This window comes from Lutjanus erythropterus, chromosome 19 (assembly GCF_056507025.1).
Source record: "Lutjanus erythropterus isolate fLutEry1 chromosome 19, fLutEry1.hap2, whole genome shotgun sequence".
Taxonomy (NCBI): Eukaryota; Metazoa; Chordata; class Actinopteri; order Lutjaniformes; family Lutjanidae; genus Lutjanus; species Lutjanus erythropterus.
This window is the reverse complement of record NC_139335.1, coordinates 32,251,600-32,274,877: the sequence shown is the minus strand read 5'-3', so window position 1 is coordinate 32,274,877 and position 23,278 is coordinate 32,251,600. Positions and strand designations below refer to the sequence as shown.

Below are 23,278 nucleotides of genomic sequence, written 5' to 3'. Positions count from 1 at the left end.
CTCCAGACAGGCTGGCAACATGAGACCAGACATGAAACATTTTAATCTGAAGGACACTGAGGCCTCTCAGGTCAACATGTCAGTAAGAATAATAATAATAACAATAATAACTAATACTGAAATGAATTAAAGCTAAGCTAAAAGAAAACATTTTTAAACAATAGAAAACTAAACTGAAATGAAGCCACTCTGGAAACTAAGTGAAACAAAACTGAACTGAAAACAAAAATTAAAAGCATAATAAAAATATAAAACTCATTTTAAATTACAAACTCTAATAAAACATTCTGGGTCTAAAAATGTTGACATCAGCCTTAAAAAAAGTTTCTAATTGTAGAGTATATAGTTACAAATAAAAAAAAAGATGCAATCAGATTACAGATACATTCAGTAAAAATGTGTATTATTAGCAGGATTACAATTTTAAAAGAAGGACCAATAGGTCTGGGACTGGGTGGAAATTTCAACAGTTTCTGTCTTTAAATCTATTAATCAATAAACTGCAGACAAAAAATAAAGAAACAGCTGGACAAACCAATAAACATAACAACAAACATTAACACTTAAAATTAATTATTATTATGCATCTATTTTGATAATAAATTAATTATTTTAAGCCATTTTTTAAAATTTAAATAAGTCCAAAATTCTCTGATTTCAGCTTCTTAAATGTGAATATTTTCTGGTTTCTTTCCTCCTCTCTGACAGTAAACTGAATATTTTTTGGACATTTGAGGACGTCATCTTGGACTCTGGTCCTGAAATGTCAGAAGATGGTGAAAAATGTTGATCAGTGTTTCCCAAACAACTAATTGATCATGAAGAAAACAGGCAACAGATTAATCAATAATGAAAACAATCCTTACAGGAAAGACTTGAAAAATATGTCCAGACATGTGGACATGCAGAATTTCCTCCACAGTCTTTTATTTATTTGGTGACTCAAATAAAAATCTCCAGTGACCCTCTTGTGGGTCACGACTCAGAATGATTGCTCTTACAGTCCTGAGCTCAGTTTTTGAATGAAGTAAACTAAAGCTGACGCTAGAGGACGCACGACACCCACAGGAGAGAGCTGCAGTGTCTTTATGTAGGTCAATACAACATTGAGCAAGGCCGTCTGCACACAACGCAGCACAGCCACAGTTGGTTGCTTTGAGGTTCTTATTGTGTTGTTGGAGATAAAAAAAAAAAAAAAAAAAGAATCACAGAGCTGCTGTGTGATTTCTTTTATTATTTTATTTTAAAAAACAGTATCATTACCTCTGATGATTTTTATCTTTCTTTTTTAACTAGAATAAATAACAGAATCTGACTGTTTGCTTGTATAAACTGACATTATTATAGTTTCTGTGGACGTTTTTTTCATTCTTAATGTGACTTTGCGTCATTTTGAGGAACTTTTCATGCTTTTCCAATCATTTATCAACTTCAAATTCTGTCCTTGCTGGTATTTTGTGTCTCTTCTGTTGAACCACAATTTGTCTTTCTTTCCTTCTTTTTTGCTTTGCATGAACGCAATTCTTTCATCACACAGTATCATGAATATGTCCAGTGTGGGTCTGTGCGCCCTCCGTGCGCTCTGCGTCGTCAGTGAAGTTGCCTGATCCGCTGCGCCACAAACCCTCCACCCGCTCCAGAGGAACAGAAGGAGGAGAGGAGGACGCTTCATGGACGGATCTCGCGGCTGAGATGTCTTCGGGGGAGACAGATAGGCAGATAGATACGTGACAGACGCGGGGGTAAACACGGCGAGATGCTGCCTGAACGCCACACCGCGGAGCGAAGGTGGACGAGGCTGTGAGGACGGATCTCCTGCGAGGCTTCAACGGGGGAGAGACGCGGACGAGAAGAAGCGAAGAAGAGGGGGAAAATGTTCAAAGTTAGGCCGTGTCGTCCACAAGTGCGACCCCGCAAAGCGCCGTCCCGCAACAGCTGCAGAAAATGAGCATGAATTGAACGAAGAATGCATGTCGTTTGGGATATATCTCTGATCCTGCAAACATATTTCATCTGCACGTCATCAGGTAAGGAACTATGGTCCTTCAAAACATGACAACTACAAAGAAATACAGGAGACACTTTCATTTGGGCATGAAATATCCAGATACAGGCTGTAAAATGAATTAAAGATGTTGCAGTGATTGCATCACTTACAGGAAATCAACATTAAATACTTAGAAGCTGCAGAAATATGACACTACAGTGATGCTTTGATTCAGAAGAACTGGCTGAATTTATTCCTCATTTCATATCAAGTCACTATAAATCCAGAGAGGTGTCTGTCTTCTCATGTCATTTAGGACATGAAGTCCAGTGTGTAGATTATATTGCAGTGTTTCTGTCAACAGGCTGTGTACAGAGAGACTGATGATATTCAGAACCACTGAGATGATTGAACACTCTCACTTAATAAACCAGAACTCTGATCAGCAGCCTCTCACACATACAGACCATAGTAGTAGCCTACAGTCAGGCTTGGAGAGTAATGGATTACATCCAACAGGATTACAGAATTACAATACCAAAAAAAGGTATCTGTATTCCATTAGTTACAGAAAAAAAGATGAAGTCAAATTAAAATTTTGTAACAATGAGGATTTAAATGAATAAAATAAAATTTAAAATAAAGGACATTAAAAGTACAATGCACAGTGGGACACATTACTACACTTCAGGACTCTGGACTATTTGGACAATCTATTATCATGACCTTTAGTGAAAAAAATCTTCTCTGGGTGGAAATTTCAACATTATTTTGTCTTTAGATTAATAAGAAGAACAATATCACAGTACAGTGACAGTTCTGCCTTCAGCTGTGAAAATACTGTCATCATCCAAGAACTCTGCATCTAATTTAAAGAAATGTTTACAGGTAAGATCAACCGCTAAAGTTAACTACACAGAACAACTGCTGTTGTTGGCGCCACAGACCAATGCTGTGTCTCAATTCACATACTTCTGTCTTTACACTTCCTGTTTTGAGCACATACATGCATTCACATTGACGTTTACGCCAAAACGAAGTGCACTGTGAGTACCTGAATGTTCTACTCAAAACAGCCCAAAAGTGGTTGCCATCTTGTCTATGTAGCAGAAGAGGCGGGGCTACAAAACTTGTGAACATGGTGGCCAATGTTAGCTACATAGACCTTTGCTATGCTTCAGTTTGCGTACTTCTGTCCTTGCACTTCCTGTTTCAAGTGCACAAGTGTGATAACATTGACATTTACAGCAAAAGGAAGTGCACTGTGAGTACACAGATGTTGTGCTAAAAACGGCCAAAATGTTCAGTTTTGGATGCTGGACGCTTCTCACCCTAAACGGTCGCCATGTTGTCTTCGTAGGGGAAGAGGCGGGGCTACCAAACTTGTGAACATGGCGGCTGAGGAAGCAGCTGAACACTGAACTCTACAGATAAAAGTCATGCCTGTATTTTTATCAATAAGTACCAGTATACTGTTGTTGGATTGAAGCCACCAATACATTTATTTGGTTCAGTTTGTAAAGATTTGGTGCTGCAAATCAAATATAAATCAACATATTGTTGCGTTTTCAGCTGGTAATTTTTGGTAAGACCATCCTTGATTTAAGACAGCACTATCTTGTCCAAATTAGCGTACTACGCAAGGGAGTACACAGCGTGCAAAGTGTGCGACATGAAAGCATACTAACAGAAGTATTGGAACTGAGACACAGCACAACTGCTAACATTAGCTACACAGAAATCCAGTTATCTGGATAACCTGTCAATACTGAGAAATGTATTGTGTCTGTAGGTGGTGATGCTGGTGACCAGGATGGTGTGTGGATGAAAACACAAACCCCAGACTTTATGGCAATTTACTTTAAAGTGTGAGGTGTGAATAGCATAAAGTACATTTAAATGTGCATATTTTAATCTATTAACACATTCACACGTAAACATAAAATGCAAACAACAAACATAAAACATTATATAAGGCTAAAAAATGTGACCATACTCGGTACGAAGGCAATCCAACACAAAGTAATCAGGTTACATTACTTTAATACTGTGATACTTGGATTAGGTTACTGAAGAATGTATTTTTCAAGTAATCCGCCAACCCTGCCTACAGTACACACACATACACAAGCTGACTAAAACACAGTGTGAATATAAATAGTTAATAATGAATATCACTGTCAATATGTCAAAGAGCTCATACAGTATGGCCCTGTGTGTGTGTGTGTGTGTGTGTGTGTGTGTGTGTGTGTGTGTGTGTGTGTGTGTGTGTCGGTGAGGCAGCCTTCCATGTAGTCAGATACACACAGTGATTCCCACAATGGGATGAGTCAAGACTTCCTACTCATCGCCGCTGAAGCTGCCAGCCTCAGTTTCTCAGCAGAACACTGCTGATAGTGATATTTTCAAACTGATATGTGGGTATCAAGAGACAGGTAATATCATCCCTCCATAGCTGAGCCACCACACTTCAACAGGAGGACCCATAAATTAAGAATTAATTAAGACGATGTAATTAAACACTAAATCTATTTTTTTTTAAAAGTTGGAGGGAAATTAAATTGATTTTTTTTTCAGTAGCTGTGAACAAGGAGAAAATTCTCATGTACAGATTTTTTTTTTGCATTTTTCCTTTATTGGATAGTGATAGTGTAGAGAGAGAGAGAAAACATGGAAGCAGGAAGAGACAGTCAGGACATACAGTTATATATACTTCTAAAGCTCTATAGGACAAATAATCAGAGGACACCCAAACATCAAATGGATTTTTAAAAAAAAGTAAATTTTGTGAACATTATTTCAAAGTTAAAACGGCACTCCAGTCATTTAATAGACAGGCAAAGTCACGTCTCTTCCAGTGGAGCACCATGGGACATAACTTCAGTTACTTCAAATTAAAAGATAATTTTTCAAGTAAAGACAGTTATAGTTTGTCGTAAAACTGTTCACGTATCAGACTGTGAAGATCTGTAATTAGAAAGACTACACACCCAGAAGTCCTGTAAGTGTCATCATGATTTCCTCCCTCCAAAAGCAAACGTTAGCCGCTGAAACTACAATGCCTGTGTGTTTTTGTACCAGGATGTAGTCACACAACAGCAGGCCTTACTTGTTCTTTCTCTTTACAGCTGATAAAAGGACCAGGAGTCTTTGATAAAATACTTCAGGGACACGTTCAGTCTGTAAATGTTGTGCACTGTTTTGCTACAGTTTCTAGGTTGAATGGCACGCCTCCACAAAACAGTGTGCCACGGGCTTTGAGATACGTTTAGTGGGTGTGCCACAGATGTTACCCAATTAGCAGCAATGTATATATAAACGCCACTGTATTAAAAGGCTTTGCAGTGCAGTGTGCTTGCATACACAACATAGTGTTTAAACATGGCTGTTTCTGTCTAAATATACATTTTGCTACGTTTTGTCAAGGCAGGCAGTGAGATTGGTGTTGGTGACATCTTGTACAAAATAAGAGATGTAGTTCACTAAGTGGTTACACACAAAATCGTAGTTTTTTACAGTTTTGATTTATAAAATTACGTTTTAAATTGACAAACATCATATCTGTAATTTGTGGCACAGTTCAGACCGAATCAAAAAATTATTTGTGTCTACCATTCATATTTTTTACAAATTTAGGACTAAAGGGGCGACACTCGAAGGGGCGTGACTTAGGCACTTTATAGTACAAAGAGGGTTCAAATATATACAGTAGCTTTTGGGGGACCCCTACTGTCCTGCACGTCACATGCACATGCATACACGGATAAATTTTTACTTGTAATACCACAGATATTATTAACTATCAGTAACAATTTATACTTTTCATAGGGGCTAGAACAACAACATAAGGCTACTGTTTCAAAATCGTATATATGTGTGTGTGTTTGTGTGTGTGTGTAATTAGGAAATCAGCAACTGCTTCTCATATTTACACCTTTGAGAGTCACATATCTCATAAAAAAAACAAACAATAAAGCTGAATATTTATGAAACACTTCTTGCATTGTTCAAGGCTTTTAAGGCTTTTACAGAAGCTGGTATCAACATCATCATCTGATCTGAGCTTGTGGATATTTGTTTATACATAGAAGGACGCAACTGGAATGTGATTAGAGACCCACACAAGAAACATGCAACATTGGCATATTATACTAATATTTATCCCAGAAAATAAAAGATGACAGTGTTTTAGGGATGCCTTTGAATATCTCAAAGCAGGCTTTCAGAGGAGCTCATGTCCCTTTTAGGGGAGCCGAACTCCTTTTAGTTCCCCTGTAATTTAAACTATGAGTACTTTCATGCTCCAGAGCTGTGTGCAACTGTTTACACAGACTGACTAGTAAACCAACCTGTATGTGTAAAATCAGTGGAATTTCCCTTAAAATATTGTAGGCTAATTTTAAAAGCCATAAAAAATATAATTTACCAGTATTCCCTATTCCAGTAATGTGTTTGCGGATCACATCAGCTGTGGCTAACATTATTCAGGAGGTGCATTAGGTCAGTACAGACATGAACATTCCCAGACTCTGCTGTGTTGATGCCTTTAGCAGCTAGGTTAGCTGCTTTTAGAAAATATTAGAGGGTGACACAGTGTGAAATGTTCTTCTTCTGCTTGCTCAGTCCTGATATAAATCTCCCCGTTCCGTCCCGCTCCTATGGGTTCTGTCATTGCACTTCTGTCTCATTCCATTTCTGCCACTTCGACTTCTTTTACTTGAGTGATTTTTGTCCGTGCTAATTATCAGGGAGCTTCAACCGCCCCAAAAAGTGGCTAATTGAAAAGGCAATACGTGCTAATGTTCGTCTGAGCTTCTGCTTTGGACGTCCCTCACCGTTGGTTAGAATCTTGTTCCTGTTTGGTTCGTGTGACCTGGTTCTGTGCTGGTGCAACATAAACTCCACCAGTCAGACGTACCTGTCAGATCCCAGCGGCTCTGTTTTAATTGTGCTGCTGCTGCTGGCAGCCGGGTTGGATGGCAACAGAGCTGCAGCACAAACAGAGGCAGCCCGAGGCCACAAACACACAAGACACAAAGTGTGAAGTCATGTGCACCACAGGCGGTTGTGCACACCAGTGCAGACCCACCATTGGGACTCAGTCCACACATCCCACATGAACAAATCTCCATTTTGACCTACTTTGAAAGCTCTGTTATGAGTTTATTTTTCAGTTTTTAACCCAGAGTAAAAATTCTGTTGCATCAGTGCACATTTATTACTGTAAGACAAGACTGGAATGCTTATTCCTGCATGTATATGTTCATGACTACACCTGACATGGTGTAAAAGGAGGAAAAAGAGAGCACAAATGAATTAGTGTTTTTTTCTGGTTTCACCGTTAACATTAGAACAGACAAGGCGGTCATACAGACAGTGCCTGTGTTTTCGTTTGTTTTTTATAGAAATTGCACAAAAGGCAAAGAAAATGTGATCATTCTCACCTAGTTTGGCCATAGGCAGTCATATCAACCACACAGAAAATATAAAGTAGGGGAGACCAGGGATGGTTGAAACTAAGCTTATTACAAACAGCAATGTTTACAACTTTTTTTGGTTTTATTTTTGTATGTGTTTCCAGTCTTGTCCCATAGGCTGTGATTATTTTCTGTAATGGTTCGGTGGAAATTTGTTATTATTAATATTAAAATAACATGTTTATAATCTTATAAAACACATTGAACTGTTTCTCACTCTGAGTAATTCTAGATAAAATCTCAAATTTGAATCAGATCACTGATGGTTATTATCCTACAGAAAAATACTGCTGTGAATATATGCAATCATTATGGTTTACTACATGTGATGGCTACATATTGATAAATATAGAAATGCATTTTGAATTTTTTTTGGTTTAAGTTGGACTTGAAGATATCACATGTACAGTATGGAGTCCAAATTGAAATCTCTTGTTTATTTTTTAACTTTGTGAATATCAGAAACAAAAAATATGTCCAATCATTTATGTCAAACTGTCCCATTTCTGATACTGTAATGAAGACACTCTCTTCCCCTTTTTAGTTTCACAGCCTCTGCATTCTTCTGCCCTGGATGTTTTCAGACCTTGTCCTTCCCCACCTGTCCACCAGATGTCCTCTGTCAGCAGACCGGCCCCTCCCTGAATACCCATAGACATATTGGGCCCTTGTGCCAATCTAAAGTGTTAAAGTGGAAAGTGTGAGGTGCACTTGATTTCATTTATTCAAGGTGTGTCTAAATCCACCTTTGCTGATTGTGCCACAGACTTTGTGCTTCGACCAGGTTTTAGTCTAAGGTGCAAGTGATTTTTACTCAATACAACCGCAGCTCCCTCTTTTACATGTATTTGTACACAGGTCAGTCTTGACCTGTCAAATATGGTGGTGAATGATGACATAATGCGGTATAAGCCAAAGTGGTCAATATGTCTATGTGAGAAACCACCTCTTGCTCCCTTATTTCAGAATACTAATGCAGTGCCCGTTCAAAAAGTACCTGTTTAAATCAGGCCAAGGACTTGGCCTGTGGTGTTTCTACTTGCAGCTTTCTCCATCCAGACACTTCACACTTGTCACTGACTGGGTTATCAAAATGTTAACAATGTTAACAATGTTAACTCTGTCTCTATGTGGCTCTGGGTATAAAGTCTATAGTCTACTGGAAACTTCTTGGATCCAGGAATGGTGTTTCCTATTAACCTTTATGACTGAAATACCATCCATAAGCCTGGATGATTAAATTCCACTTGGTGGCTAAGAGTTTTATGTTTGGCAATTTGCGTAGTATGCATAATTAGCTAATTATGAGATAAAATAAATAAGAAAATCAAAAATTCTCAAAGTAGGTTTATTTTAATGTTAATGAACTGCAAAGTGCAAATTAAATATAAGAAAAGATTTCTAGTCCCATTGTCTGGCCATTATTAGTATATTAATCATTAATAACCACACTATATTTAATGAAAAATGATGAAAGATGAAAGAGGCCTTAGTTTAGATGTTCTTTACTAGTTTTTTTTTTTTTTTTTACTCATGAAACATTTGGGGCTTTGGGATTTCTGGACATCACAAAGATGGACTCTTAGATCATCTTTCTAAGTTTGGATTAAAGGAAAAAATTATAGCTATTTTCAGTTTTGGCAATTAATTGGCTCATTATGCAAATTAATTAAATTGCCCGACAGCTCCTAGAAACCAAGCTCATTCTCATCTGCAAAGCCTGTAGATGATATTTTAATCAAAAAGGTTAACAGAAAACAACATTACTGGGGTTCATATAGGCTGTATAGGGGTTTTTAGTAGACTACTAGGGCTTCACCTAACTTTTTCATTTAATCTAACACAAAGCCACACAGCTGAATTCAATCATTGTATGTCACAGCAACTCTTTCCCTGAACTGGAGAATCAGTATTTGTCCTGAAGTACTTCACTTAACACTTAGAAACGGCCATGACATAGATTTAATGTCGTCGGAACACACAGTGCTCACAAAAATCAGATTCAGTAGTCAGACTAGGAAATGCTGATCAAATGTGGATCAATATTATGTTACTACATTGCCTACTTCTCGTTTAAATGTTTTCAGAATTGTATTGTTCTTATTTTCTCTGTCTAAAGTCCTCCCACACTTTAGATGATTGAGTGTGAGAGTGTTTTGCTGCAGCTTGTTCTCCAGAATCATGCTTTGAGCGGGTGCAGCCATCTTTGCAGCTCGCTGTTGTCGTAATCAATGATGTCGATTCAACATCAGAGAATTCTTTACACTACCAAAGAAATGTGTAAAAAAACCCAAAACATATTACATTTACTGACCTGTTGTTTCTGTCTCCCTGCAGCTCAGCCTATTACATCCAAGCTTGATGACAGTTGGTGGGCGTATAAGGACGTTGTCCAGGGAAGCTTTGTTCCAGGTAACAGACCATCACTCACCTCACACACTAAATAATGTTGCCAACACATGGAAAATGTTTGACTGTTCTATGAAAGGTGTGCCTGACGGGAGTTTTCTTCCTAATTATAGAAGTGTCATTGTGTCATTTTAAAGTCATATCACTGGGACACCGATGTTTTCTAGCCGTCCTATGAGCATGTGTGATCTCATGATGGTGTCCATCTCAGAGCATGGTGAAAGGCGTTGTTTATCTTGAGGATGTGTCGGAGGAGTGATGGTTCGCACGAACTTGGAGGTCTTCATCTGAAAGCTCACTGCGGTTTGTTTCCCTTCTTGTCTTGCAATTTCCAATTTCCAACTCATCCATGGACAAAAACGTTGATGAAAATATCCAGATCATGTTGTGTAGACTCATTCTTAACCACATTTTTAGCATCTTGAGTTACTGAACTACAGAAAGATAATGATCATGGTTAACATTTTATTGAAGATCAATCCAATATATATGTATTTTTAATGCACTGGTATCTGTACTTGCTTTGGGCAGATAATTTCGATATATCAGCCGATATGCTTTATTTAAAATCCCAAATGACATCAGACACTGACACAAGAAACTTTCACCGGTATTTTTACTCATTATAAATAAATATAAATAGAAACTAAAAAGATTTTAAAACTAAATACAATCAAAATAATCTACATAATGCTCTGTAAAAAAAAAAAAAAAAAATCAGACTACATGCTGTCTACATTGCTACATTGCTGGTACCAATACAGACTGATTTAGCTGTACCAGGCCAATAATCAGGATATATCTGTCTGACTCCAGAGGTGGCAAAAGTACACTCGTGTATCACATCTGTACTCAAGTAGAAGTACAGATTAGAAAAAAAAAAAAGGAAAAACATTGTTTATTGCAGTAAAAGTGAAAAAAGTACAGGCTCTGACATGTACACAGAGTTTAATACTTTGACTACATTTCGGAGTCTGTACTTTGTACTTTTGTCCTCTGAAGGACATTGTTACGTCATGTTAGATTTTTATCTTGTTGTCTTTTTTGTCTTTTTGCATCTTTTATGTTGTTTTTCATCTTAATAAACCTCTATTGTCTTGTTACATCTTTTTTGACTTACTTTGTTTTTTGTCTTACACCTTTTTCATCTTATGTCTTTTTGTGCTGTTTTGTACTTTACCATTTTTTGCGTGTTGATACCGTCTTTTGTGTCTTGTTAATGTCGTTTTTTGTCTTGTTACATCTTGTTATGTCTTTTACGTCATTTTTTGTCTTGTTTTTTTTTTATCCTGTTATGTCACGTCTTGTTATATCTGTCATGCTTGATATGCACTGATGGATGCACCGGGATGCAAAAGAAATAATCTTTTCTGTTATTGTCCGATTGGTTTAGGTTGAAATCAGTCTTGACGTTGGGATGCAAATTAAAAATAGTCAATTATTTTCCTCGAATACATTAAAACTAAAGTAACAAGTCTGTTTTGGAAATGTAAGAAGTAGAACGTACAGACATTTGTGTTCAAATTTAGGTAATAAAAATAAAAATAAAAATAAATACTCAAGTAAAGTACAAACACCTGACAAAAGTACAGTAAACAAAATATTTGTACATCGTTATCGAGCTGAATGATCTTGAAAAAATATCTAATTGCAATTATTTTGACTGATAGTGTAGTCTGTAGAATCTGATCAGTAGGACAGGACATCTCTGTCTCACCACATTCATTCATCTAAACGTTTACTGACACATGTTTTGCCTTTAACAAATATTGCATCTCCTGCAGTTTGAAAATTGCAGTTGCAGTTTTGATAAAATTTCACTTAATTGTGCAGTCCTGCTTAGTTACTTCCCTCCTCTGTCTGGTTGTAATAGAAAGGTCATTGCAGAATGGAAATATGTTAAATGGATATGAGTGAAAAAAATTCCCACCATAAATAGTATCAACAATGGGGTTTAATATAGCAGAAATTTTATGGATTATAACTGTAATGTAATTAAGGGTTTGTTGTGTAGTACTGCTTCCTGTGTTGGTGAGTTGTTAGGTCTCACTTGGACAAACGTTCAGTGATTTATGGCCAGTGTTGATGCTCTGTGCTAATGCTGAAAGGGGTGTGGAGGTCAGGGTGGTGGATAGCTGTTAATTCAGTTAATGTCATCTTTTATTTAAAACCATAACCCCAACCTTTCCCATCCCTCACCATACTGTATATGTCCTGCACAGACGCTGCAGAGAGAAATCATTCTGATGCAGAACCATCCAGCACAAACAGCCTTTGTAGTGATGGGGCTGGCATGAGGGCCAGCGATCAGACTGTGTATCAGTAAATGAGTTTGGAGATGATGCCGTTGAGGGACACTTCATAAACCTCTACACTTTTATTGTCACATGCAATTAATGAACTTGAGCTGAGGTAATGACGTGGCTGAAACACTGCGTCTGATCTCCCCCTGCTTATATAGAAAAAGACCGAGATCATTTATTTATAATGACTTTGAAATCAACTGACTTTAATTTGGAGTTACACTTTCATTTAAATGGCACATTTCCCATTTTAGAATGAGACTGAAATATTTCCAAATGAAGAAGTGTGTGTGTGAAGGGTGTGACAGGCCGTCTGGGAAATTTGAGACAGACAGTGGGCTCATCACATCAGTGGGTGTAGGCTGACTTTCACTACAGCTTTTCCACCCTCGCTCACCTTTCTCCCCCTCACTTTGTGTTAGCGCAGGAGAATGTCGGCTTCAAGCTGTTTTGCAGGGAATGAAGTGGGAATAGAGTCAGCAAAAAAAAAAAGAAAAGAAAAACTAGAACGGTATTCAAACTCAGGTTACCGATGGGCGTCATCGTGTGCTTACATTTCCTGTGATCACCTTTGCAGCCACATGAGGGGCACAGGCGACTGGCTGAGATAAGAGGGACCAAGCTGTGGGTGTTTTCAAAAGGAAAATAGTGAGAGATTGGTGTCTGCCAGCCTCAGAGCAGAAACAGAAATCACAATTCCCTCTTGAGCGAGAGTACTGCGAGATGACCCAACAGAGTTTGCAGGGAAGGAAGGCTGAGCACAAGTGATGCAACTTCGGTGCTACTTTACCGTAAACACTGAGGTGCTCGGAATGATAGATAAAAGAAGGCAGAGAGGAAGGAGTCTGGCAATGCTACTGTGGTTCGCCTGTGAGCTATTACTTTGGCACCATAAAATATAAAACTAAATATAACACAAGATACAGTATGCACCACAGATGCCACGGAACAATGGAGAGTCTTTGGCAGGCGTAGATAGCAATGCTTATCTGGTCCTCTACTTTATTTCATGGGTTCATTCAACAGCAGCTACCGAGGCAGAACACCTTTAGGATTAGGTGGGTTCAGGTCGACCAGCCTGCCTTGAACCCCTAATACCACCTGGGACAGAAAATTACAACGACTTTGATACTCAATAGTTTAAAGCTGAGGATATATCAGTCTTGAAACCCATCGGCTAACGTCTGGAAGGGTATTTTACTGCCGTGAAATCAGGGATTTTAGGCTGCAACAATCCCCAAAAAAGCTCATGAAAGCCTAAAGGGATTGTTTGTCATTCGGTTGGTCCCCAATTGGCTAAAAGGGAATGTGGAAATTTTCTTGCAAGGCAGCTGGATTTGCAAGAACATGTGAGAATCCATCTTGCCAGGCTTCAAGGTATCCGTTTGTGCCCGCAACAAATATGGGGTACCCAATCAGCCAATTCTAATCTCAGTAATGACAGTTAGCCCCACCCCTTATAATTTAGCCCCACCCCCTTTTAAAATAATTTATTCACTGTTTGTTTTAGGCTCTTGTGGCAGGCATCAGTGGACTCTTTCATTTATCCTTAATTGGTGCAGGTTTGCACCAATGAACAGATTGTTGTACTGGTCCTCCATATCAAGGTCTCTGGGATCCACCAGTTCCTGGTTAGCTGGTTGCAGCTATCGCAAATTCACCCTTGTTCACTTCTACCCAACTGATCGTTATTGATTATTGGTTTGTACCCACTCTTCTTCCCTCTTCCTGTCATTGCTCCTCCTGTCTCTCCATCTTTCTCTGTGTCTGTCTGTAAGGGGCATCAGGTTCATTCTGTAGTTGTACAGTTCTTATGTATATTTGATCATATGTGTGTCTGGTTGTCTCCCTGTCTCTTTTATCTTCTCCCTCCCTTTGGCTTTATTCGCTCTCATCTTCTCTGCCCTTTCAGCTCCTCTCCTCCTCCATTCCTTCTTTTCCCCCTACTGTTCGCTTTTCTTTCACCTCTACTCTCTCCTCCTCCAGCATCTCCTCCTCATCTCATCCCCAGTCACCCATCCTTCTCTCCCTCTTTGTTACCCCTCTCATTTCTCTTCCCCAGCTCTATTCCCTCCAGCTCACTCTTCGTTCCAGTCTGAATGGCCTGGAGATGTTGCGATCATTCATTTGAATTTGCTCGCGACTTGAGGCCCATTCAGAACCTCAGAGGAAATCTTAACTGTGCTCTGTGCTCAGAGGGGGCTCTGATGAGACTGTTTCCTCTGTGAGCTTTTACCTGGACATGTGAAAAACAGATAGTCACAGGTTAGTCACAGGAGCTTGTTGGTCACGCCAACTTAAAATGCCTCAGTATAGAAGTCCTCATCTTCTTGCTTCCAGCTTATCATGAGCAAATTTCAAAGGGAGTGCAACCCACTGATCAAACAACAGAACACACTCAGTGGACAGCAGCTTTCTGCTTAACTGAGCGAAAAACTTAAATCTTTAGGTTAGTATTGCAAAAGGATTGTATAAGAACCATTTGAACAGGAACATTTTCCAGGTATAACAAGAATTTGTGCTGTGTTTCACAGTGGGAGATGCAATACAATGAATTTTTTAAGGGACAGTTAACCCCAAAATCAAAAATTCACATCTTTCCCCTGGTGTATGGTGCTGTTTATCCAGTTGCAGTGTTTTTGACATATGAGATGTCCAGCTTACCATGAACAAAATGTTGTTTAGGGACCCCCACCTGCTTGCTAAATGAATGTAAAGCAACTTGACTCATGCTACAGACTATAAGGAAATTTTGCCGTGTGCTGCTTCAGTTTTGACCATTTCCTCCATCTGTTGGTTTGTTAGCCCGCCCCTTTGACCAAGACTGAAATATCTCAATCAGCTTTTGGAAAAATTACTATTGGATGATTTGTAATCACTTTGGTAATGTAAAGGGACACAATTTAACCTTTCGTCTAATGTCACCATCAGGTTATTTTTTTTGTTTTGTCCAATACCTCCTACTATTACTACTATAATACCTGTAATGACATTCCCATTGACCCCGTCTGTACTTTGCGTTCCGTGCTAATTAGCAATTGTTAGCATGCTAACTACTGTACATTATACTGTCAAATCACTGTCACTGAGCATGCCATCATTAGTATTCTGTAGCTCAAAGCACTGCTGTGGCTACGTTCAGCCCCAAAGAGCTCCAAGCATGGCTGTGGACTCTTCCAGTCTAGTCTTGTCTGAAGCACTCTCCCTCTTTTTAAAAATGGCACTGTCCCCAACCCCCATGCAACACTGTAGAGATGTTTCAGCCAAGACAGCCCAACAATGTCTAGATTCTTCAGCATCTCAGGGCGAATCAACCCTGGCACCATATCTCTGTCAGGGATATGGGTGAGGCTTCCCTTAAGTCCTCAAACTCTGCTTCAGGCTGTTCCTTTTAGTCACCCCCTTCAGGTTTCTCCATCCTTACCCACATGAGCTTTGCAGTCCCCCAGCAGAACTATAGAGTCCCTTGGTGGTATCCTTACAGTGACTCCAAGAACGCCAGGTACTTCATCTCAGCAACTTGCAGTCACATAGAATACGATGCTCTTATTCCCCAGGGAGAACTCCAACACAGCAGTGCTCAGTGCAGCACAGCAGCAATATGTATGCAGCATGTCTGATGCAGCACCTCAAGCTGCATGTCATTTTGCACTGACTGACTGACAGAACTGACTGTTCTGTTCAGAACCCACAGAACAGACTCCATTTGTGTGCCCACCAACCACTGTACTCCAACACCGATGGCAGCCCTAAAGGGGAACAACCTTTAGAGGAAATCCCAAAGACTTGCACGATTTGAATGATACCATGCACTCAATTCAACTAAGTGTACAAGACTTAAATATTTTCAATTCAACTGGTACATTCATGAAATAAGACAGGAAAGGCATCTATTATGTTTATTTTCAGCCAGGAAAAATAGAGGAGACACACATATGATTGAAAAAAATTGGATGATGTATAAGACATAATTTTAAAGCATTCACATACGTATTTAAACACAATTTTGTGTCTTGTAGCAGGCTTGCAGGACACAGCATAAATAGGACTGTATTTTGCATTTGCTGCAAGACTGCTGCAGCTGCAACACAATCTGCAACCATTCTAATGAATGTATTTTGGCTGCTTTTGAGCAGTAGACATACAGTTGTGCTGCATACATGCTGCATGCAGTGTAAAATGGCAGTTAGGGGCTCATGAGTATCTTCACACCCAGCTTAATGCTATGAGTACATGTGAAGACCTGGCCACAAGACGCTTGCCAGTGAACTTACCCCAGGTCTGGCTCCAGGAGGGGGCGATGTGTCAGGTGACACACTCTTATGGTGTACTTTTAGCCACCCTGTCAAATCATGTTGTGCTAATTTCCATTTCCTTCACCACTTTTTATTGCACTGAGCTGTACTGTGTCATGCCTGAGTTGGACCTTCTCCAGGATAGGGCCAAAGTGCGCTGGACCCACCTTCAGGCGGACAACAGTGATGCCTCATTGACCGTGGCCAATCAGAGACGACCCCTCTTTCTCCCCCTCAAACAAGCGAGTGTCGCAAGACTGTCTGTCAGCTCATGTCTCTGATGAACAGAGAGAGAGGCATTTTTGAAAGTGTCAGCTCTCAGCACTGTTGTAGCTTCTTACTGAATCTCTGTGGTTTCTCTCCTGCATCACTGCTTCTGCTTTATTTTAGTGTTTCATCTTCACTTTCAGCTGGATGGACGTCATGTTAAGTTAACTGCTGATGAAAAATTTAATCAGCTCTGAATAAACAGCTTCATTACCCAAAACTTCTGAACCTGAACATCAGCTCACTAAAAGCTTTCACAGTCTTTTTTCCTCTCACTGAATCTTATATTATGAATATTATGGTCATCTGTGGGTTCTTAAAACAGTTTTGTTCTGCAGCCTTACAGTTTTTAAACATTGCAAACTGCACTGAGAAGATGCTACAAATTTAGACAATTTTTGGCTGCAAACTGGAAAGACTGGATCCTGTATTCCCTTCAAAGTTTGAGTTTCTTGGCTTTCTCGGCGCAGCAGACTGAATAAACTGTCAAGCTGCCATTCTCTCATCCAGAGTTTTCTCCAGCACACAAGTCGTCTGCCCAGCATGGTCAGAGGTAGCAAAGTGTGTGTCGCACCAGTGAAGGTACTAACCTGTGAGCGAGATGACGAGGTAGAACAAAAATAAATCTATTTTTGTTTCAGACATGCTGTGTGTCGGAGCAAATGGAGGACATTTAAATAATAATTCATCTTTTCTTAAGCAAATGTCAGATAAATTAATTGTCGTGTCTCTCCTGCCAGCAGGCCCTCTCTTAGTCAAGTGTTTCTTTCAACTAGAACTTTAGTCTTTTCCAGAACCATCTTTTTATTCTCTTCTTCTCACCACACAGTACATTGACATGGTTTCCCATTTTCATATTTTGAATTGGTCAGAATTGAGGGATGCAAATGAAGTGTGGTGAGATCTTGAGGATTATATTATAGCAGCACGACAGGGAACAAGCAAGACAGCGCGTTCGTGTGGTTTCTCTCACGTCGCCATTGTATGTGTTTCTGTGCCTGCTTGGTGCCGAGAGCAAGGGTCTGAAAAGAGGAAAGAGGGTGGAAAGCAGAAAGAAAGCAGGGGAAAAAGTGAGAGGAGTGGGATCGTGATGAAGAGGAGAAAAGGGAAGAAAAAGCGCGAGCTCCTGGGAGCTGCCCTTTCCTCCTGATAGATCTCTACACCAGCTCTAGCTGTGTGTGTTTCTTCTGTGTATGTGTGCGTGTGTGTCCACTGCTGGCCCTAAAGTGAGAAAGAGAGGTGGATAAAAGAGGGGATGAAGAGGAGAAGGAGAGCTCAGGGGATTGGGCCAGTCTACCTTTCAGCTCTCTCCAGCAGCTACAGCCAGAAGATGATTAGAAAATCATATTAAGAAAGGCCGAGCAAGTCCAGAAACATGAAATGTATTTTTCTTCTTGATGGCAGATTGTCTGAACTTTTGGTTTTATTTAAAGTTTATCATTTCAGGAATCTGTCCCTCAATAAATCGTATTTATTTGGCTTGTGATATCAAGGCTGCCACTTGAATCCATTCATCTGTTCATCTATTGCACTGCAGAGCTGGTTAGTCCTTGTATTGTATGACAGTATTATGAATAAACAGGTGGTTAAATGATTTGTCTAACACAACTCTTAGATCGGTTGTTGCTCACTATAGACAAACACTTGGGCAAGCAACACAGTGGTCAGATTCATGCTTTACTGTTTGTATTTTCAAACAGTATGCTTTTTTGAGGATAATTGAGGACTAACTGATGAGTTTGTCAACTATAGGACTGTGATGGAATGGATTTTTTGTTTCCATGGTGATGAAGCAACATATTACTGGCTTAATAATTGCATTTTATTGGATTTTATTGAAGCATACTGTCATTAGCATAATGTAACTCCATTAAGGAATATGGCAATATGTAAGTGTGTGTGTGTGTGTGTGTGTGCAAGTGAGGTAGAGCAAACAGCAGGGGGATGACAGCGCACAGCAGAGCAGAAACTTAAACTTAACACTAAGTTGTCAGTGTGGCAGTAAATGTACTTTAACGTTGTGCTAAGTGCTAAGTGCTAATTCACTGATTTCAGCTTTTTTTGGTTTCTTTAACTTTACTGAATATCTTTGGGTTGTAGACAAAACAAGACATTTCCTGACATTTTATAGACCTACTAATCAATTAATAGAGAAAATAATAGACAGATTAGGCAATAATGAAAATCATCATTACAGGAAAGCCTTGAAAAATAGTTTCAAACATGTAGAGCACACAAACAACCTATCTTTCTACTAACAAAACTGACAGGAGTAACTAATTAAATAATGTAAAAAATAATCAACAAATTAATTGGCAATTAAAATAACTGTAGTTGTAGCTCATGTATGAAATCTGTGAAAAAAGACAATTTAAAACATTCAGTATTGATATTTATTGATATATCAACATTCCATAACTCTACTAGCTAGTTTGCTAACATCTGCAATCAGATATAACTAGCTAACTACCACTTGACATAAATTAGCCATGTAGCCAGTGCTTTGCTGCAGGGCAAAATGGCAGCTAACTAGCTAGCTAACGATTAGCTAGCTAGGTGTTGGAGCACAGAGCAAAAAAGGATGTAAATTAGGAAGTGTCAGTTAGGATAACATACATCATGTCCAGATAATGTGGCTTAGAGGCAACACTGAATGAACAGCAGTGGTCCCGGTATTGACCCCTGTGGAACCCCACATATGACGTTGAATTTCTGATGTAGAAAACTGTCATCCCTTTTGGCTGGATGTCAACAAGGTGAGTGCTGAGCGAAGAACCCACTCCTCTGAGACCTGAGTATCAGCCCAGAACTCTCTCCAGAAGCTGTCTTGATGTATATTTTCATTTTGTTTCATGTTGTGAAAGGTTGAACCCAATTTGTGTTGAGGCTGCTGTTTTGTTGAGCTGTTGTTTTAGGGTGTATTTGCTACGTGTCCTAAACAGGAAGAAATAAAAGTTGAATTTAAATGCATTTGCTCTGTCTACCCCTCTGTCTCAGCCGGAGAGGATGCTGGGAAATGGCAGATAGCCTGCTTGAGAGCAAGAACAGAAAAAAAAATAAGACGCAAAACAGACTGTATCACCTCCGGAGTGTTTGTGGAAGAGAAAGCAACTTATATTAATGTCACACCTCTTGGTGTTATTGTTGTGTGTGTGTATTGTGAAGATGGGGGTGTATGTCTGTACAGGATGTAATATCATTACTGTTGTTGTTTAGTGTTTCTAAGTTCCTCACTGTGTGTGTGTGTGTAAGTGAGTATGTAAGTGGTTATTTCTGTGTCTGTGTGTTTTGGGTATATAATATCACAGCTCAGGGTTGTTATTTGGGAGTGCTGCAGAGTGAGTAAGTAGGACACCAAGTTAGTGATCAGAGGAGCCTCTGCCTTGCTCTCTCGCTCCCTCTTTCTCTCTCACACACACACACATATGCACACACACACACACACTGCTCTTATCCATATATTTTTCTCTCTTTGTGTCTTTGTCATGCAGCCTCCCTATTTCTGTCTATCTCTTTCTCACTCTTTCTTCCTAATATCTCTTTCTGTCAGTGCCTCTTGCCATCTCTCTCTCTCTCTCTCTCTCACATACACACACACCTACGCGCACACACACCCTTGCAGAGACTCACGGGGGCCACAGGAGAGAAGGGGAAGAGGGAGAAAAGAGGAAGAAATGCAGAGCTAGATCTGGAGGAGGAGGAGGAAACGACATTCCTCCCACGCAGTAGAGGAGATATGAGCAGTTTTAGATGGGACTGAGGGAGAGATGGAGGGACGGGATGGAGGAAGAGAGCGAGAGAAAAAAATGAAAAAGAAGGAGCGAGAGTATGAGATAAGGGAGAGGGGAGAGAGGAGAATGAAGTTATGATACTCAATCTCAATAATCCCCTGATATCATTACACATCCACATTCTCCACGCCTGATGGCCGCCCGCTACATTTCTTGCAATTACTCATCGCGGTAACGACATTAAAGCTAATGCTGGCGGTGATTATGGCATTGCCGCTATTTGTTCTTATTTAGCTGGGCCGCCGCGGGCCGCTGTAATGGATGGGCACGTGCTCGCCAACACGACATGTTTGCCGTAGTTAAAAATTCCAATGAATTCATTAGACTGTAATGCAGCAGAGCGGGGACGAGATGAGGGGCTCGCCAGGTACAAAGTGCTGACGACCAGATGAAGAAGGAGAGGACGACGGCGTTATTAGGGTGCGTTCAAAGAAACATTTTAGACATTTAGCTGCAACTGTGATCTATAGCTCCTTACTGTAAATGAACAGGTTGGTACGAGGAGTGAACCTGTGACCTTTATTCATTTCAACTTTATTGACTTAAATGTCAGGTTCAAGTAGTTTTAGATTATTTATTTATTACTCACGTTTACCAGACAATCTGACAAATATGTTTAAATGTTAATGATATTTTACATTCTTCTTGTTGGCAGTAAGTGTATTTTCATCCACCTTTATGCACATTTTCAATTATAGACCCTGAAAAAAACTGTGGAAATGCAGGAAATGAAAAAGCAGGATATAAAACATGAACAAACACTGCAGAGATAATTGCAGATAACAGGGTTGGTTCAGGTACTGAGCTTTGTGAGTGCAGGTTTGCAAAACTGGACCCACTTACTTAAAAATAAAGGTGCTAGAACCATAAAAGTTTAAGTTAAAGAACCTGGAACCTAGAACTATCTGGGAGAGAACCCATCTATGGTGTAATAAAACCATTCAAACATAAAATGGTTCACGGCAGAACCCCCTGGGTGGGTTCTCGTTGGTACCCGTAGACGGTGGAAATATTCTAGATATAACCCCCAGACAGGGTTCTGGGTGGAACCATCAGAACCCTTCCTCCTTCAAAGGGTGGCAGGGGGTTCTGCCATGAATAATTTTATATTTTAAGGGTTTTATCTTGGACATACTTGGGGTTCTATTTTGAACCTTTTTATGTTCTAAAGGCTTTATCAAGTACACACCAAGAGGGATTCATTGAGAACCTTTTTATATTCCAGGAGTTTAATCAAGAACCTGAACACAGGTTGCTTAGGAGAACCCTTTTATATTTCACAGGTTTTATCAAGATCCATCCCAGGTGTTCTACTAAGAACCTTTCTATATTCCAAGGGTTTTATTAAGAACACACCTAGGGGTTCTACTGAGAACCTTTTTCATACTCAATAGGTTTCGTTTTATATAAAACACACTGTGAGGATTCAACAGAGAACCTTTTTATATTTCAGGGGTTTATCTAGAACCCACCCAAAGGGTTTCTCTGAGAACCCTTTTATAATATGGTACAAAATCCCTTGACACACCCTTGATGTAAGGGTTCTTCAAAGATTTTCAACAATCCAAGAAGTCTTTCTTCATTAATGGAACACTTAGTCAGACAAATAACCCTTGGCATACCTTTTCTTCAGAAAAACGGTTCTTCAGAGGCAACTGGTTCTGGGTTCTGGTCACCTCTTCTTAGGAACTCTTCCTTTAGAAAGAACCCCTTTGGAACCCCTATTTCTAAGAGTATAGGACTCTGTTGTCTGATAAAGAGAGTTGGAAACACAATAAAAGCCTCTTTTTTCATATTCTACATGCAACACTGAAAAATGTCAATTTTTACAACAATTTTTTAAAATTATTGTCAACTACAGTGTCTATATTGACAAAAATTGGTAATAAAGCTGCAGAAAAAGACCACGGAAGAGACACATGTATTGCCATGTTGTTTGTTCTGTTGCTCTTGGTATTTGTTCTCTATTTGTTCTCTTGGGAGAACAAAAACACAACATAAATAAGATAAGCAACAGCACAGACACCAACACAGACATCAGGGTTTTTATTGTGTCTGCTATATGTGTGCCTGAGGAGTCCTTGCAGGCAGAAAAAGAGTTGAAATTGTCCAGTATGAGACACATGTGAGACTCATTTCAGTCAGAGAGCTCAGGAAGCTGGAGAAGGACTGATAGTCCAGTGCACTCATCGGTCCTCTTTGAGATGGCCCTCTAGGTGCCGTCTCAAAGAAAGCGTCCCACTGCTAATTTCAGATGCTTGGGGAACGTGGAGCCAGCCGGCCACCAGGGGCACCAATAGGAGAGCAGAATTTGAATCGCGCTCTGATGCTCGACTGCAACTCAAAGAGCCTCAGAGTCCGAGCAGTGAGGCTGCTGCATACTCTGCACGGGCTGTGAGGTTGAGGCTCATCTGGCTCCCACTTTATACTGTGAATTTGCAAAGAAGGACAAAATCCAATTTTTGTTTCCTTCACTTTTTGTAGTTTTTGTAGCCAAAATCTGTCAAAACAATCCCTAAAAAGAGTTATTATTGTCCAGCAGACATAATCCAGCATGTCCAAAGTAACGCTGGTTACAGTAATATACTGTTTTTAAACATAATGCTGTAATATTACATGTTGTTACAGCAATAAGATTTAAGTATAATTAGAACATTGTCTTTGTCAGGTATCACATTATAGTGTCTTGCAAGTTCACACTTAAAAGAGTTCTAAGCTCACTTCACAGAGATTAAAATGAACTTGTTCA

The 23,278-nt window shown here is 39.6% G+C and overlaps 1 protein-coding gene across 1 annotated transcript in view; it reads left to right on the top strand.

Annotated features, from left to right (window-relative positions):
* The first annotated feature begins 1,246 nt into the window (after window positions 1–1,246).
* The window catches only part of LOC146310152 (carbonic anhydrase-related protein 10-like), a 165,788-nt gene continuing 143,756 nt past the window's right edge, over window positions 1,247–23,278 (top strand). Inside the window, exons 1-2 of the mRNA XM_084743967.1 lie at window positions 1,247–2,027; window positions 9,802–9,876. Coding sequence (XP_084600093.1) covers window positions 1,967–2,027; window positions 9,802–9,876 — 136 coding nt within the window. The 5' untranslated portion in view covers window positions 1,247–1,966. The remainder of the gene's footprint in view (window positions 2,028–9,801; window positions 9,877–23,278) is intronic.